Genomic DNA, 18,834 nt, shown 5'->3' with positions numbered 1-18,834 from the left:
CAGATTACACTTTATGGCCAAAAAGTGTACTTAGTGCCGTAACATCAAAGTCACCATTAGAAATGGTCTTATAGGCCAAGGTATACCATCCACGACTCTTAGAATTAGTCAGCTCGTGAATGAAATCATTTAGACGAGGAAAAAAAACTAAAATGGTGGTAGATGAAATAGTTTGCGATTGTAAGGACCAGAGATGTAAAAGAAAAGTTAAAGAATGACGGATTCAATTTCTAGTAAACCACTACATCCATGCTTTTCTAGTTTAATGCAGACTGGCCCAATTATTGTAGCCCGGCTTTCTAAGCCCAATCTCTAAAATCCAAAATTCCAAGCGGCTAACTTTTGAGGGAGCAACACAGAGCAACCGTTTTCAGCACAGATTCGAAGAATCATCGTCAAGTTAGTGAAGGTAAGTTTGTAATCGCCGTTTTAAGATGTGTTTAGATTTAAAACTTTCATTTTCCTTTTTGAGTGAAAAGTTCGACTCCGCTGTGCTGCAACATGTCAACATTGCACTCAATGTTATCGCTTAGTGCGCGGCAGCAGGGAGGGGATTTTACGGGCCATGTCCTCGGATTGGTCCGGTTTCCTACAGGGCAGTAGTTGGGAGTAGGTTATGTAACTACGGGAGATGAAGCGTAATCCCAAACTGATTCAAAAGGAAAATTTAGAAAAATATTACTCCGTATATTTCAAAAAAAAAATATGTAAAATGTTATTTATATTATAAATTAGAAAAGAGTAATTTTGATGTGTGATGATGGAAAAGGGTAGACCATATATAATTTTTGTTGCCAAAGAGAAGTGTGAATATCAAAGAAAGTTTCATGTTCAAGCATATCCTACACCAATTTGAGGTTCTAACATAAAGAAAACAAAAAAAAGACAATTATTGAGAAATACATTTAAAGTAAGTTACTAATTACACTATCTACTTACAAAAAATACACAATGCGGTGTGCTAATTATGTTTACTATCATCTTGCCCTTCCTGAACTTCAGCAGTCCAGTAGGTCTTAACAGCAACAAGTATCTTTTCTTCATTGAGTGGCCCACTTTCATTATCAACCGTTTTGAGTTTCCATCTCATACGTTCGGCTATACTTTTAATCTTTCCAATTACATCCACTTCATCTCTAAATATAACTGTCCCTTCAGGCCTCAATATTCTGTCCATCTCCAATAGTATATCCGTAATATCACACCTTAATTATACACACAAATATGTAAACACTACATTAAACATCACAAATCTCTAATCATCATTATATTGGAGGTATTTGTGATTTGCCAATTTAGGTTCCGTTTAGAGTTTAGACGGTAGATTTAGAGAGGTAGAAGGTTTTTCCTGTTCGGGTTACTCGGGAGGGCGAGTAAATCGACCCCATACTATGATGTACGCAGTCTAGCAGGATTACTCCCGGACTGTTTCCAACCCTTCCCAGACCACCACAAAATATTCCTCCTAGAAAGGATTCAAACATGAGACCTTTTGCAAAGAACTTAGGGCCCCAACCACTATGCTATCTTGTGGTATCTATCTATTCAAAATTAATATGAGAAAAACAGGGGCCTTGGTTTTTAGTCTTTACATACTTGTTTAAGTGATTAGGTTAAGGAAATATAATAGATACCTATCTTGATACATGCTGAAGACACCATTAGCATGAATGAAATCATAAGTTCTTGGGTAAGTTGAAAACGCTTCACACCAATCGTGATACACACCGATAAAGCCTCGTTCGTATATTACACCAAGTGTATCAGGTTTGAAACTTGTTGGAACGACGTTCATTACCCAAACCGGATAATTCATCAAGGCTGCCGAAAATCCACCTAGGTAAGCATTCATATCCATCACGTTACGATATTTTCCTTTCGCTAAAGCAGAAACCAATTTTCTATAATGCTTCATTCGCTCTTTCCATACTTCGTTTTCTTCATAAAATTTCTCTTCTGTAATACCCGATACCATATTGTTCTTGATTCTAGGAGGAACTTCGGTAGCACGTTCTGGCCATTTCTCTATGGCTCCACCCGATACTTCATCCGGACTGCTCACTTCTGGCATAGGGGTAATACAGGTTTCCATCTCCTTGTACCTTATATTTACAAAATCTAGTTAAAAGTATGAAAACATGTAAACGATAAGGTTTTCCCCTCTCAAGCTACTCGGGGAACTGGAATATGTTGTTACTCATATGTACACGACCTAACCAGGCTATCCCGTATCCATTTTCTAACGTTTTCCCTAGCCACCACTATCAAAAAAATTTCTTTTTTGATGCTATAAATATTTTTGACGCTAAAAACCGTGAGTAACTTGAGATGTTTTTGACACCTATAAGTGTCGCAAAGTTTTTGACACTTAAAATAGTCAAAAGGAAAACCCAATGACACTTGCAAGTGTCCAATTAAAATTTTTGACACCATAATTTTTCACGCTTCAAAGTTTTTGATGTCAAATTTTTCCAAGCATCTAACTTATATTCACATTTTTTAACGTGAAAAACTTATTCAAAAAGTATTAAAAACTACATGATTAGTTGTAGTGCAACCCAAAATATGCTACTTATGAGGTTTGAACATGTGATCTCTTGTGAAGAAATCAGGGTCCTAACCTGAGATGGTTTATTTAGAAGTATGTATATGGATAGTATTTAAAACAAGAATGGAAATTAAAACTTTAAGTACCAAGCTTCATCAGGATTGCCTGATTTGCATATATGCGGTTTATGATGTGCCTTTCTGCTTTTGATGCAATCAATATGGTTAATTGGCTTTTGCCACACAGCAAGTGCATCTTTCTCTATGACTTTTTTCCAACAAAGACGTTTTGCGACATCTTCGATATCATCTTGTTCTTGTTTCAAATCTTCTGGTGTTCTTTCCCAACCTTTCCATAGTTTATCCCACTGAATTGGAGGCCCAGAAAGTATCCAATAACCACCAGGCCTTAAAACTCTATCCACTTCAAGCAAATACAGCCCATCTGCACATTTATTAAAGTGTCGAGTAATCAGGTACGCGCTAATGATAATTAATTTTTAATCCTAATTAATTACCAAATTTACTCCAAGGAATTAGGCAGCGAGCACAATGAGCCATGTCGAACGCCCTTGCTGGATAAGGAAGCCTTTGTGATCCCATAATCCCGATCATTGCAGGAACTCCACGCTCTAACGCAAACCACACTTGCGCTTCGTGTGTGTCCTTTGGTGCAAATGACATCGTTATTATGTCACGTTTAAGTAGGTATGCACCCCAACTCGCTACCTTCGCAATATAACACGCATAAGTAGCTATTATTAAATGATGATGGATATGTGCTGTTATAAATTCAAGTTGGGTATAGAATGAATACATCATTGATTAAAAACAAGTTAAAACTCATTCTACAATGTTTTAAACTGTTTATCTTAATAGAAAGCCAATAATATATCGGTTCTATACTCAACCGGGTATAAAACAGCATCATATTCACCATACTCTCTCATTAAATATAGGATTATTGAGATTAAGTAGTTATACTTACTCCACAACCCGTATCAATTGCAGTGCGAATGGTTCCATTCGAGAGAGGAATTAGTTCATTGATATCATCGATATAAGAATCAGCTCCATGGCGGAACATTGTACCGCCACCTGGAAATCTAAACCGGTCACCTTCAACTTTAATCCAGTTTTGGCGATCTTTTTCGATGCTAAGCTCTTTATGAGGAATATTGTTAAACCAAGCGTAGTCTCGGCTTTTTGGCCATTTAAAAGGTAGTTTATACTTTGGTGGTGCGGGTATTAGGCAACGAAGAAGTTCATCTTTACTCGGACAATGTCTTTCTCTATATTTCAACATTTCTCGGTCGAATTTATTTGCTCTTTCGGTCTCTTGACACGGAGTATATTCACTGAACGAAATGTTACATGGTGGGAATTCGAGTATCTCTTTTGAATCTTCGACTACTAATTGATGGTGACTTTCAAAATCTAATGTTACGGGCGATGATGGTGGTGATGATAATGAATCAGTCGCGTTTTTAGATGTATTGTCACATCCAACTTTATTTGTGATTTCGGTATGTGTTGCTGGGGTGATACTACTTTGCCATGCTCCTAACACGTAAAATAAGATGCAGAGTCCGCTAACGGCTAAAATCCACGTGACATGGTTTCTCCTTGCTTCCAACTGATGATATTTTGGTGACCCCGCCCGTTCCTTAGCCATTTTAACGCACGTTAAAGAAAACTTGTCGTATGATCAAGAAATTGTTGTTACGGAGAAAAGAAATTTGGTATTAGAAACATGACGTTGCCTTGTTGATTGAAGATTTTTTACAGTAACATGTAGTTTAGTAGTTAATGACAGAAATTTGGAATGCAGTAAAAGTGGTGATGTTTGAAATATGTTTTTATGTCTTAAAATGGATTTAGTCCACAGATAAACTATAAACATTGATAATAAGATCCAATTAATTTGGATCTGTCCCCAAAAAGTAGATGAAAGAAAGGTTTAGAGGGAATTCAGACATAATAATCCCAACCATTTTCCATTTTGGGTTGTTGTTTTGACCTCAATGGAAGTTATTCATGCTTTGACTTCCAATAATGATCAATATAAATAAAATTTCTTTTTGTATAGAAACATAAATAAATATTTAATTACTTTCATGAGAAGGTAGGAAGGTGAGAAACATAATATTAAGATCATATATGTGTGTTTTTAACCTTAACCATCTAGACTAGTGTTGTTACAAAGCTAGTTCTGTCTTTTGTTTGAGTGCAAAATGCATAGAGAATATGATGTGAATAACAATCGAGATGTTCAATTTATACTACCATAATTTAGCATAAGATTCATCAAATTATCATTACACATTTTACGGTAAGATTATAGTTTTTCACTGTAATGTATAATAGAATATGGAATATTAATATTATAGTATTAAGACAAAATTGCTGAAATGGTCCCCGTTATTTGTATCAAAATGCTGATTTAGTTCATGTGGTTTTTTTGATGGATTTCGTCCTCGTGGTATGAAAATTCTGCTAATTTCGTCCCTCGCGCTAACGATCGTTAAAAAATTTCGTTAAATCAAGTCACATGTTTCAACCAAAAAGGTTGGGGGTTCAACACCATCCTGGTAATTTTCGTAAATTAATTCGTGTTGATTGTTGAGTGTGTGAGTTGTCGTTCTAAAAAATTTGGAGTTTGGACAGTAAATTCCATACGATACGATATAATCTACTATGAGTTTGAAAATACTTTATTCCTGACTAAAGAAACTAACATAAGTTAGTAACAACTGAAATGATAGTATCATACATGAGCCTGCAGATAGTGCAGACAGTGGTTGTTAAAATAGATAAAAGTCATTCCTGTTTAGGGTTGAATATATTTCAAATTTACATATTGTTGTTTTATTTATTTATTTATTTATTTATTTATTTATTTATTTATTTATTTATTTAACAGCAGTATGGGATCACATAGGGGACTTAACCACTCACGCGTTCATCTCTCATAGTTTCATAAACCGCCCCCAACTAACGCCCAGGAGGAAACCCGACCCAATCTGAGGGCATGAGCGGTAAAACCCTCCTCCCCCACTGCCCTAGCAACGCGATGTACGAAAGGCACCCTTGGGTGGAATTCAAGGGTAAAGGGGCAACCTTGTGTGCAATGTTGCACCCCACGAGAGTCGAAGTCTTGACCTCTCGCTAAGACCACTAACACATGAGCTATAACATAAGGTTAAAGTTGCATATTGTAAACTTTGTAATGAAAATTGCGAAATTACTAAAGTAATCCTTAAAGTTAAATGTCATGTTCTTGAGTTTGAGTACGAATTAAGGAAACAATCAAAGCCAGTTGTATTCTTCTACTTGCAAAATCTTCTTAAAGTTGGCTTAGAATTGTCAATTTTTTTGTTCCTTTTAAGTGATAAAATGTGAAGGTCTGGTGAGAGTTGCAGGCTGTGAGGTACATGTCATCTCAGCACACGGTGTGGCTGTTATCTCGTAGGTTGTGACCAAACTCTGGTCTCATGGGTGCCACCAGATGCTGAAATCCTATTTCTACCCCATTTTGAGGAGTCCTCGTGGGGGCTTCACGGCTGCCACAACGTAGCAGGCTGCTATAAGAACGCCTGAAACTCTTCATTTGCTCGACTAGATTTTTAATCTGCATAGCAAATACTAAATAACTCAACACTATTATTCATGAAGTTATACTTGTCATGGTAATAATCTTAGTCTACTTATCCAACATTATCGTTAAGCGCATATTTCACATTATGGATTATTTGATACTCTGTACAATCTTAAATTGGTTATCTTAGTAAAAGGTTTGAGAAATGTATTTGTATTTCGTTTCATATGCCTATGAACCTGTATGCAACTTTTTTGATTACACATTTATGATCAGATTTTTGTATCCATTAAAACACTTTAATCAGTTTAGTATTTTATCCCGCGTTTTTATGCTTTTGTCTTGTTTGTTTGATTCGTGGTTGGTTTAGCTTTGTTTAGTTCGTTGCTTGTGGTTTGTTCTTGTTTTAGTTGGTTTATGGGCCCATGCGAAAGTGCGAAACTACTAAGGGAAGGGGTGGACCCGGATTTGTATATTTTTTAATACAAAAATGTTGGATTTTTTCATTTTGCCTTTAGTGGATTTTTTCTTTTGCTCAAAAGTGACATATTTTACTCTCAAAACCTCCATTTTTGCCCAAAAGTCTCCGTATTTCGCCCAAAAGCTTCCATATTTTGCTCAAAAGCCTCCGTATTTTGTTCATAAGCCTCTATATTTTACCTAAAAAAGTTGTTACGCTTTTAAAATTTTTTTGTCTCCGGAGGAAAAAATCCCTGGTTCTGCCACTGTTTATGGGTTATAGCCTTTTAGGCGAGACTCGGGTCTAGACAGCTTGGTTAGTGTTTAGCCCGTTTTCTGTATTCGAGGTTCGTCGGTCTTGTTGTAAGTGGTTAATAGCTTGGTTAGGTTAGCCCGTTTTTTGTTTTTAATGCTCGCCGGTCTTGTTGTAAGTGCTTTGGTTATTTCATCCTACTCGTAATAATTTTTGTTTCTTTTTTTTTTTTCTAAAAAAAAGTATAATCAATCCATTTGGTACTTAGATTGTAGATTTTGTAAGTTGTAGAAAATTAGCGTGGCGTGGGTTTTGATAATCTGATACTCTACCATATACAAACAAAAAACCATTTTTATTTTTGTTTTATTCATATATACTTTCTCCAAAGTTATTACTAGTGGACATTCAGATCTCAATAATTATTTTTTTTTTATTTTTTTTAACTTACAGTCTTTTATTCTGTGTTATCATTTTTTTTTAACGATAATTTATTGAAATCAGTTGATCATTTATTTCAACGACCCTAATTATTTGCATGTAACACACGCGTTTCAACGACCCTCATCATTTGCACGTAACACACACGTTCAGACAGAAACCCGAACCCGATCGACGGTACCCGAGAACACATCCATTCGGGCAGTGTTCCGGGTAGAGGTCCGTGAACGAATCCCGTAAAACCTCCCTATAGGGTCAATATATACCACCATTATTGGTGTTCAATTGGTTTAAAGAAAATCATGTCATCCTAATAATCGAACCCATAACTTCTCCCTATCCCATGACTCAAATGACATGGGGGAACCGTTGGACTATGCCCGCAAGTTCCTATGTGTTATCATTTATCTAAGTTAACCAACCTTTTGATCTTAGTTTTGTTCAAAAGTTGGATCCTCTCAATAAAATTCCGTAATTTGATTCTCAACTTAGATTACGCTTACCTTACTAACGTTCCAACGATGTTTTATACAATGACATTGTACAAGATGACTGATTCAGGGACCTTCAATATGCAATTTTTTTTTTTTTTTTTTTTTTTTTGGGCAAAGTAAAGAATATATTAAGTATCAAAAACAAAACATGGGCAGGAATGCACTTAATTATGAGTCCATAGCATTTTTTCTGGGAATTTTAACTTAGTTAAAGTTTTTTTCGTCATAAGAACTTTATCTATTTCTATTTTCTTTGGGCGGGTTCAATGACGAGGGACAAAAGAAAGATGCTTTCTATCAATCAAAACTCAAAAGCAAAAGCAGATTAACATAAGTTTTGCCGGACGTACGTTTGTTCGTTATGCTAATAGCTAAAGACCGATGAATGTAAGAATTTAATGGCTATAGCTAAGCCTAGCAAAAGCAAGAATGAATTGTTTTCAAATCATTTTATTTTACACAAACTTTACCTACTGAAAAGTGTTTTTTAGCTTTACATGACATACTAATCAATCAAATACCTTTTATGATAATTTAGCACAAGCTGGTAAAGTTGACATAGGGTAATGACTTACTTTAAACAAATACTATGGCACTTTGTTGGGTGGCTTATATTTAGGGTTTATGTCAACTTCAGTTAAAGACGACGATATAAAGCCACAATTAAAAGTATTAATACATTTCTATAAAAAAGAAGAAGAAGAAGAAGAAAAAATCGGCATCATTGGACGGACCAATTTCACCCTTTCAAGTGTGATTAGGTTAGTGTACGGTTTTAATCAGAATAATAGGTCGATCTGGGGGCGAAAATGCAAACATTTTATCACTAACGTAGTTCTTTAAGCCTTTTTAAAAGGTATAACAATCCAAAACCATTGTAAGTTGACATATAATATACTTCTTTGTCTTGGCTGTATGTAATAGTTCTTCGCATAGGACGAAATTGTCAAGCACTTAAACCATTTGTTTAGATATTTTTCTTGACATAAAAGTTCAGGTATGTCACCATCGATTGCACTGTCTTATAAAGTACAAATTACATCTTAAAGTGTATGATATGGACCTTTTTTATGCACACAAATGGCAAACCAAGGACCTTTCATTGGTTTCTCGGCGTATGGTTATGAAAAGATGATAAAAAGGTAAATAAATTATGAATAATTATCAACTTGATTGTTAATTTATGAGTCATTAATTAATTAACTACACATGGGTTTTCTTTTCTTGATCATGGCAGACACCAAATCAATTAGATTATTTATTTCACACTAAGTATTTGTGGATGATTAATGAAAAGAAAAGTATATGAGAGTCATATTAAGTGCTCAAACTTTTTATCTTGTGAAAGACCAATGTATAAAGATTTGTTCTAATGAAATGACAGAATGAAACATTTTGAACTAACAAAGCTAACAGAAGACGAGTCATTTGAAAATGAAATTGCGTTGTTGATCCTCAAACTTTGTATCAAATGATCTTATTTTTTCCTTTTTTTTTTGACTCCGCTAACCTTCATTTATCAATTCGTTTCACGAATGACCCTAACACTAACGATCGTTAGCATTTTTCGTTAAGTAGAATCATGTGCAATGCACATGAGGTAAATATTTGTTTTTGTCTTTTCGTTCATGTTTCTATGACTTTTTTAAGAGACTTGTAGTTAAAAAGTTTTATTTAGAAAAAAGTGGTAATCTAAAAAATATCTTGTAGTTAAAAAGTTTTATTTAGAAAAAAGGGGTAATCTGTTATAAAAGTAATAATTGGATGATAATTTTATTATTATTATAGATATTGCATAGTATATTTTTTTGAGTATAAATAGGTGTGTTGAGTTAGAGTTTATGGGATGTATTTTTTGGTTAACAAAAACACTCTCTCTCTCTAGATTCCAAATGCCACCAAACTCTCATTGTACATTTTTCTATAAATAAAAAACCAATTACTCATACCTTTTGTTCAACCTTTGTTTTCTCCGTTTTACAGTATCTCTATCTCTATATACCTTCTACAGTCAAGAACCACTAAAGGTAGTTATAAGCCTACTGAATTATAACACGTTATCAGCACGAAAAGCTTAGTGTAATTAAAAGATATCTCAAACGATCACGAATCACTAATCAAGGTATGAAATTATTAATAATTTTCAGACTCGAATATATCAAATTTTAGACTACTAACATTTATATTTATGTTATTTAAGTTATATATGGTCGGTTATACCACCTGAATTATATTTCTGTAATCTAACTTTTACTAACTTCACTAACATTTATATTTATGTTATTTAAGTTATATATGGTCGGTTATACCACCTGAATTATATTTCTGTAATCTAACTTTTACTAACTTCACTAACATTTATATTTATGTTATTTAAGTTATATATGGTCGGTTATACCACCTGAATTATATTTCTGTAATCTAACTTTTACTAACTTCACTAACATTTATATTTATGTTATTTAAGTTATATATGGTCGGTTATACCACCTGAATTATATTTTCTGTAATCTAACTCTTATTAACTTCACTAACATTTATATTTATGTTAATAAGACCTCATGATTGTACGCAACACGTCATTTGACAACACGGTACTTTATGTACGCAACACGTCATTTGACAACACGGTACCATGGGTCGAGATTAATTCCGATCAATACGAATACGACGGGGTCTTTATATGTTATCTAACATTTATGATTACTTATGCAATTAATCATTATTTATTTCATGCATACTAATGTTTATTCTTAAATTTATAATTTTAAAAGTTAAAATAAAAAAAAATAGTTTGTATTTTTATTAAAAGTAAATCTTAAAAGTTAAAATAAGAAAAAGTAGTTTGTACTTTTATTAAAAGTAAATCTTAAAAGTTAAAATACAAAAAGTAGTTTGTATTTTTATTAAAAGTAAATCTTAAAAGTTAAAATAAGAAAAAGTAGTTTGTATTTTTATTAAAAGTAAATCTTAAAAGATAAAATAAGAAAAAGTAGTTTGTATTTTTATTAAAAGTAAATCTTAAAAGTTAAAATAAGAAAAAAAATCTTGTCCTTTATATTACTCATACGCGTTTTGATATAGTGACTTTATTCGTTAACGTCAACTAATGACGTTACAACGGTCATATATACATAACGGTTGTTAACGTCAACTGACGACGTTACAACAACTATATTTTTCAAATATAAAATAAACATCTCCGTTTTCACATTTTCACAAATCAATCTTTATTTTTCAGATTACTACTCTCAAAAGGTTTTTGTAAAAATGATTCACACAAGGATGATTTTTCCTATTGTATTGGTCATATTAACTATCATCATTGTTGCTAATATACCACCGGGTGAACCTATATTCTATCCTGCCCTTGTGGTTTTATTATTTGTAATCATACCATTATTCTGTTGTTTGCTACTTATGAATTTAAAATGATTCTAATTTCATTTTATTATTTGTCTATGAATAGAAGTTGATTATGATTATAATTTATGTTATTCATCTTTTTGATAATAGAAAATGTCGAATTTGAAAAGGCTTAAATTTGCTCATTTAGAACAAGTGGGAACAACTACTTAACATGGGTTATGAATGTAGAAAAACATCTCGAATCAAACGGTATTTTAGAAACCCTGAATGAAAATAACAATTATTCCGAACAAGAGAAAGCAATAGTAAGTATTTTTCTTAGCAAACATATTGACGAGTCCTTAGAATCTACATATTATATGATCGAAAATCCAAGTGTATTATGGAAAATACTCAAAGATAGATACGTTAATAATTATCAAAAAAATAATAATAATAATAATAATAATAATAACGGTGATCCATGAAAGAATAAAATTAAAGATATTAGTAGACGCTCTTATAAGAATTCCGGAGATTCTTATTAATGATCTGGTAACGTGGATCATCAGTCTAGTATTTCTTGAATACATGAACATCTTGTTTAGCTCTACAAATAAGTCCCAAAAGAAAAGAAAACGAGAGTGAATCTGTTGACAAATCTTGATTAAATTAACCCTGAGCTACCTTGAGACTTGAATGGTTTGAATTTTCTAAGATGCCTAGTTTTTTTTTATGTATCACTCATAAATAAATGGTTTTAGACCATAACGCATATGTTTTATTAAGTGTTATCTTTTATGTACTTCAGATTATAACTTGTTTGCAGGTAATATAATTTGATTATCTTGCTGAAATATAACTCATTATTTGCTTATCTTATTTGAAGTTTTAGTATGAATCCTGCAGAAATACAACATCAATTAAATGGTAAAGACCTATGTATTGCAGATAGTAGTAACATACACACTATGATCAAATCTAAGAAATATTTCATTGATTTAAATCAAATGAAGGAATTATAAATACTATACCAGCTCTTGCAAACTTGATATAAGAAACGAAAAAGGCAAAATTTCATATTACCAAATGGTACGAATTTTTTGGTAAACAATGTCTTGTTTTCTCCCAAATCAAAGAGAAATTTGTTAAGTTTCTCTGATATATATCATAGTGGATATGATTATCAGTCAATGATAATCGAAAATGAGAAATATCTATGTAGCACCGAAAAGCGCATAGAATTAAAAGCGCATATGATAAAAAGCGCATATGATGAAAAGCGCAGCGCATATGATTAAAAGCGCATATGATAAAAAGCGCATATGATGAAAAGCGCATCGCATATAATTAAAAGCGCATATAATGAAAAGTGCATATGACGAAAAGCGCAGCACATATGATTAAAAGCGCATATGGTAAAAATGATATATGATGAAAAGCACATATGGTGATTAATGAAAAGCACATATAGTGATTAATGAAAAGCACATATAGTGATTAACGAAAAACACATATGGTGATTAATGAAAATCACATATGGTGATTAATGAAAAGCACATTGAGAAAGAATCACCAATATTTCTTGAAAGAATTCAAGGGAATATATATGGACCAATTCATCCATCATGTGGACCATTTTGATATTTCATGATTCTAATAGACGCATCTAGCGGATGGTCTCATATTTGTATGTTATCAAGCCGTAATATGGCATTTGCAAAGTTTCTTGCACAAATTATTAAATTGAGAACACATTATTCTGATTACACCATTAAAAGGATGAGACTTGATAATGCTGGTGAGTTAACATCTCAAGCATTTAATGATCATTATATATCTACAGAGATTGTTGTTGAACATCCAGTTGCTCATGTGCATACACAAAATTGGTTTAGCTGAATCAATAGATAAACGCTTACAGATAATAACTAGACAATTGATAATGAGTACAAATCTCTCAATATTTATATGTAGACATGTAAATTTACATGCTGCGACATTAATTCGCATTATACCATGTGGAAGTCGTAAATATTTTCACTTAATACTTGATTTTGGCCAAGAGCCAAATATTTTCTACCTTAAAACATTGGTTGTGCAGTGTATGTTCCAATTGTATCCCACAACACAATAAAATGGTTCTTCAAAGAAGGATGATAATATATTTTGGATATAAAACATCTTCAATCATAAGATATATTGAACCCATGATGGGTGATGTTTTTACAGCACGTTTTGCTGATTGTCATTTTAATAAAACATTGTTCCCTAGATTAGGGGGAGAAATAAAAATAAAAAATAAAATGATGCTTCATGATGTGAACATCAATTAAGGTATATTGAACTCGCACAAAAGAATGTGAAACGAAAGTTCAAAAATAATGCATATGCAAGAACTTGCAAATTAATTACTTTATGCATTTACAGATATAAAAAAGTGACTAAATCATATATACCAGCGATAAATGCTCCAGCTCGAACTGAAATTCCAAAAGCTGGCAATAATGTCACTGTTGAGTCTTTGCCACGCATCAAACGTGGAAGATCAATTGGTTCCGAAGATAAAAATCCTCGAAAAGAAAATCAGCTGATAATGAGGTAAGAGAAAGTGTTCAAGAAGAACCACAAATCAATATTCCTTCTGCAGAGGATATTGATAAATGTAAATACATAAATTGCAATAAATTATGCAATATTATGGAACCGAAATGAAATGAAAAATCTTGATGAGATATTTTCATATAATGTTACAATGACATCATGAATAAAGATGATGATCTGGAACCAAAATCTGTCATTGAATATCAAAATAGACATGATTGAGCTCAACAGAAAGGAGCAATACGAGCTGAAATAGAATCACTCAATAAAAGAAAAGTTTTCGGATCAATCGTTATCACTTTTAAAGATGTGAAACGTATGGGATATAAATGAATTTTTATCCGAAAAAGAAATGTGCAAATGAAGATACAAGGCAAAACTAGACTTGTAACTCAAGGTTTCCCACAAAGACCAGAAATGAATTATGAGGAAAACTTATCCTTATGTAATGGATACAATTACTTATTAGATACTTAATCAACCTGGTAGTTACTTAAATGCATCTCATGGATGTTGTTACTACTTATCTATATGGATCACTTGATAGTGATATATATGAATATACCTGAAGGGTTTAAGGTATCAGAAACATCTAACGCAAAACCTAAAGAAATGTATTCCATTGAATCACAAAGATTTTTATATGGGTTGATACAATAGTATAACGGATTAAATGACTACTTGATAAAAAAAAGGGTATAAATATAAACTTATTTTGCACGTATGTTTTATAAAAACAATGTTCGGATATGAGATCGTAGTTGTTTATGTCAATGTTCTTAACATCATATGAACAAATAAAGAGATCTATGAAATCATTCAACTTCTAAAGAATTATTTTGAAATGAAAGATCTTGAAAAAACCAAGTATTACCTTGGATTGCAAATTGAGCATATGCCTAATAGTTTACTTGTACATCAAACAACTTATACCGAAAAGATTTTAAAACATTTTTTTTTAAAGACAAACTCATTGTTGTTAGATCACTCAATATTGACACTGATCTATTTCATCCCTGCGAAGATCATGAAAATTTTAACAGATCGGAAGTTCTATATTTTAGTGCAATTGAGGTTCTTATGTATCTTATAGATTATACAAGATCTGACATTTCTTTTGCAGTTAATTTGTTGACAAGGTTCAGCTCAGCCCCTACCAAAAGACATTGGAATGGGATCAAACACATATTTCGATACCTTCGAGGAACTACTGATTTAGGATTATTTTATTCTAACGAATCAAAACAAGATTTGGTTGGTTATGCAGATGCATGTTATTTATCTGATCCACATAAAGCTAAATCTCAAAATGGATATGTATTCCTAAATGGAGGTACCGCAATATCATGGCGTTCTCAAAAACAAACACTTGTTGCAACATCATCAAATCATGCCGAAGTAATTGCATTACATGAAGCCAGTCGGGAATGTTTTTGGTTGAGATCAATGACACAACTCATTACTGATTCTTGTGGACTAGAACGCAATAAAAGTTCAACAACTATCTATGAAGATAATGTAGCTTGCATAACACAGATGAAAGAAGGGTATATCAAAAGTGACCGAACAAAACACATACCCCCTAGATTCTTCTCATACACTCAAAATCTCATTAAGGACAACCAAATTGAAATGAGATATGTTCAGTCCAAGCAAAAACTCTGCTGACCTTTTCACCAAAGCACTTCCAACTGCTATTTTCAGAACACACGTTCATAATATTGGCATGAGGCATGTTCAGAAGATGTAACAACTCAGGCGTTGCCTACTTGAGGGGGAGTCAACTCTATGCTGCACTCTTTTTCCCTTAGCTAAAGTTTTATCCCAAAGGGTTTTCTTTAGCAAGGTTTTTAACGAGGCAGTACTAGTTATTCACTAATAAAATTATCATCCAAGGGGGAGTGTTATAAAAGTAATAATTGGATGATAATTTTATTATTATTATAGATATTGCATAGTATATTTTTTTGAGTATAAATAGGTGTGTTGAGTTAGAGTTTATGGGATGTATTTTTTGGTTAACAAAAACACTCTCTCTCTCTAGATTCCAAATGCCACCAAACTCTCATTGTACATTTTTCTATAAATAAAAAACCAATTACTCATACCTTTTGTTCAACCTTTGTTTTCTCCGTTTTACAGTATCTCTATCTCTATATACCTTCTACAGTCAAGAACCACTAAAGGTAGTTATAAGCCTACTGAATTATAACATAATCTAAAAAATATCTACTGTATTATTTTTTTTATCTTTTTAATAAAAACATTAAAAGCATAATAGTAGATACGTGTGGCAAATGAATTACCAGAACTTTGATTGTAGATCGTTATCTAGAACACCGATTACTCACAAAAAAAAAAACCCACCACCACTGTATCCAATAACCGCAATCAAATCCAGTTTTATTTAGTAAACCCTTATTTGAAAAATGTCATCAAAAAAATTTTTGATCTACATTTTAAAGCCTGCAAATAAATGAGGCTAGAGAGAGGTAACTAGGGCACTGGTCTTTTTAATGATGGCCGGAGGTTGCCGGAGTTTCTATTCTTTTATCTTTTGCAAAAACGCACTTGATATATGTGATCGTGTTTTCAATTGGCGGAATTTGGGAGTTTTTTAAATTTTAGTCTTCAAGAAATCTTTAATGGTAACATAAGTTGTACAACATCGAGTTTTGGAAAGAAAATTTGGCAAGCATTAGGATGGACGCGTTCGTACCTCATATGAAAGATCCGTAACAATATGGTTAAAGGGAATTTGTGGACTACACCAATAGCGTTTAATGAAATTCAAGTTAAATCGTACGAGTGAATTTCGAATAGGTTAAAAGGAAGAAAGATTGATTGGCTTACGTGGATGTCCAACTCGAATACTTACCTCACTGCATCATAATTCATGTTTGTTTCATAGAATTATGCATAGTCTCATCTATGCTTTGTTTTATCTTGTTTGTCCTTTAATAAATGTTTTGGCCTTTCATAAAAAAACATTTTAATTAAGCTATAAATTTGATTCGTGCCAATACTAGCCGAATCTGGTGGCTTTGATTTCAAGTGATAGTTGTTATCTTTATTTGCATCCAAGAACACTCTCAACCATAACATACTTCTTCATTGTCAACTCGGCGTCACATCAGCTTTCTCTCTCCACTTTCTCCCATGACATTCCCATAACACACCATTTCCAACCATAACATACTTCCTCACTTTTTATTTTATTTTATTTTATTTTATTTCTTAACTAACAAATAAATAATACTACGTAATAATTATAAATGTAATAATTTTTTTAAACAACACTTTTATTAAATAACATGAATACACATATAATTTTTATATAAAAAACATAAATAAAAATTACATAAACTTAAACATAAATTTAAAACTATAAAACTACTCGCCATCTTCATCACATTGGTTGTCCTCGTCTTCGTTTTCTTCTTCGATTTATTCTTCGTCTTCATTATACATTGGCATATGTGTGTAAATAATGGCCCCCTCATTCTATAACGTTTGTGAAAATAAAAATAATCTCTGGGGAAAGTCGGATTTTCAGGAAAATAATCATTCCATAAGCGCATATCCTTCCCACTCGATCTGTTGGTATAAACCTTCTAGGCCCTCTTGGAATCGGTTGGACAATTTTCTTCTTCTTCATCCATCATTTCAAGTAGATCGAATGCGACAATATTAAAATCCGAACTAGCTATTTCAATTGCATATTGTGTAATACTATCCAATTTTCTTTTGAGGTATTGTTAATGAAATAGAAGATATAAAATTATGATAAAAAGTGGAGATTTTAGAGTGATATTGATACAATTGGTATGTTTGGCAAAATTAGCTGGTACCTGATAGCTTTTAACTTGTAGCTGGTAGCTTTTAGCTTTTAGCTGTTAGCTTTTTAAATATATTTTGGCGTTTGGCAGAGGAGTTGAATCTGTTTAATAAAGAGTAAATTGACAAAAAGCTAGAAGCTAAAAACTAAACGTTACTTCTAGTAGCTTTTAGCTTTTTCTGTCTGTCTTAAAGCTTTAAGCTCGTTTAACCAAACGGAGCTTTTTATTAAATAAGAGATTTTTTTATAAAAGCTAAAAACTCCTAAAAGCTCCGCGCCAAACATAGCCAATAAGTGTGATATAGATTGAAATGATATAGGAATATAAATATAGTGAAGATTTTGTAAAAAATAAAAAAAATAAAAACAAAAAATGTGTTTAACGGCTATATAGCCGTTTGATTTGAAAAGTGATCCACAAGAAATAAACGAGGTCGAAATGGAGAGAGAAAAGTGATGGCGGCTCAGGGTGGCTTGAATGCCAACGACGCCCTCGCTAAATTTGGTTGAGGGCAGCACCGTTGTGAGTGGTCTAAAGGGGCTTGTCAAATTCGTCATTCAACAATTGTTATTTTTATTTGCTTCTTGTGAAATTAAAGGAGATTGAGAAATTGACTACATTAATTAATTGGTGAATTGAGTGAAAATGGGTGCAAGTAAGAAAGAGCTCTATTAATGGTTTAATATTGTTGAATTTGTATTCGATGAATTATAAAATGGAATCCATCTAAGTTTCAGTAGGTGGAGTTTTTATGAAACTGCATGTGGGAAGTTGAAGCTTCTGTAGAAAATCCCAAATTGTAGAAAACCCCAAATTGCAATTTGACGTTTAGGAATCACTGTTACATATGGATGGATTCATGAGTTTTGAAGTGTTTTTTATTTATAATTTGATAAAAAGGTTTGGGTATTTTCACTTATACGTAGAAGTAATTGAAGATGGAGATGAAGATTGAAATGCATAATATTGAAATTTTGTGGATAAAGTTAAAGATGGGTGAATGGTGATACTGATACAAACATGAAGGAATAGACAAAAAGAGAGAATATCCCTCATGTGCAATGCACATTATCCTATTTAACAGAAAAATACTAACGATCGTTAGTGTCAGGGTCATCCGTGAAACGAATTGATAAATGAAGGTCAAAAAAAAAAAAAAAAAAAAAAAAAAGAAGAAGAAAAAGATCATGATGTTTGATACAAAGATTGAGAAGCAACCGCGCAATTTTGTCTTTGAAAAAATTAATAGAC

General features: G+C 32.5%; 1 protein-coding gene across 1 annotated transcript; it reads right to left on the bottom strand.

Annotated features, from left to right (window-relative positions):
• Nucleotides 1-961: 961 nt before the first annotated feature.
• Nucleotides 962-4,222, bottom strand: LOC139850096 (probable methyltransferase PMT17). Its single transcript, XM_071839687.1, has 5 exons — nt 3,536-4,222; nt 3,066-3,276; nt 2,695-2,992; nt 1,635-2,102; nt 962-1,205 (listed from the first exon to the last, which is right to left on the bottom strand). Exons 1-5 carry the CDS (start codon nt 4,220-4,222, stop codon nt 962-964), a joined length of 1,908 nt encoding a protein of 635 aa, XP_071695788.1.
• Nucleotides 4,223-18,834: the final 14,612 nt, after the last annotated feature.

This window comes from Rutidosis leptorrhynchoides, chromosome 5 (genome assembly GCF_046630445.1).
Source record: "Rutidosis leptorrhynchoides isolate AG116_Rl617_1_P2 chromosome 5, CSIRO_AGI_Rlap_v1, whole genome shotgun sequence".
NCBI lineage: Eukaryota > Viridiplantae > Streptophyta > Magnoliopsida > Asterales > Asteraceae > Rutidosis > Rutidosis leptorrhynchoides.
The sequence above is the reverse complement of the archived record's forward strand: the minus strand, read 5'-3'. Positions and strand labels throughout refer to the sequence as shown.

Coding starts and splice junctions, on each gene's coding strand:
- LOC139850096 (XM_071839687.1), bottom strand. CDS start 4,222: ATGGCTAAGGAACGGGCGGGGTCACCAAAATATCATCAGTTGGAAGCA. Junction 2,103..2,694: donor GGCAATCCTGATGAAGCTTG/GTACTTAAAGTT, acceptor TGTAAATATAAG/GTACAAGGAGATGGAAACCT. Junction 1,206..1,634: donor TTCAGCATGTATCAAGATAG/GTATCTATTATA, acceptor TGTATAATTAAG/GTGTGATATTACGGATATAC.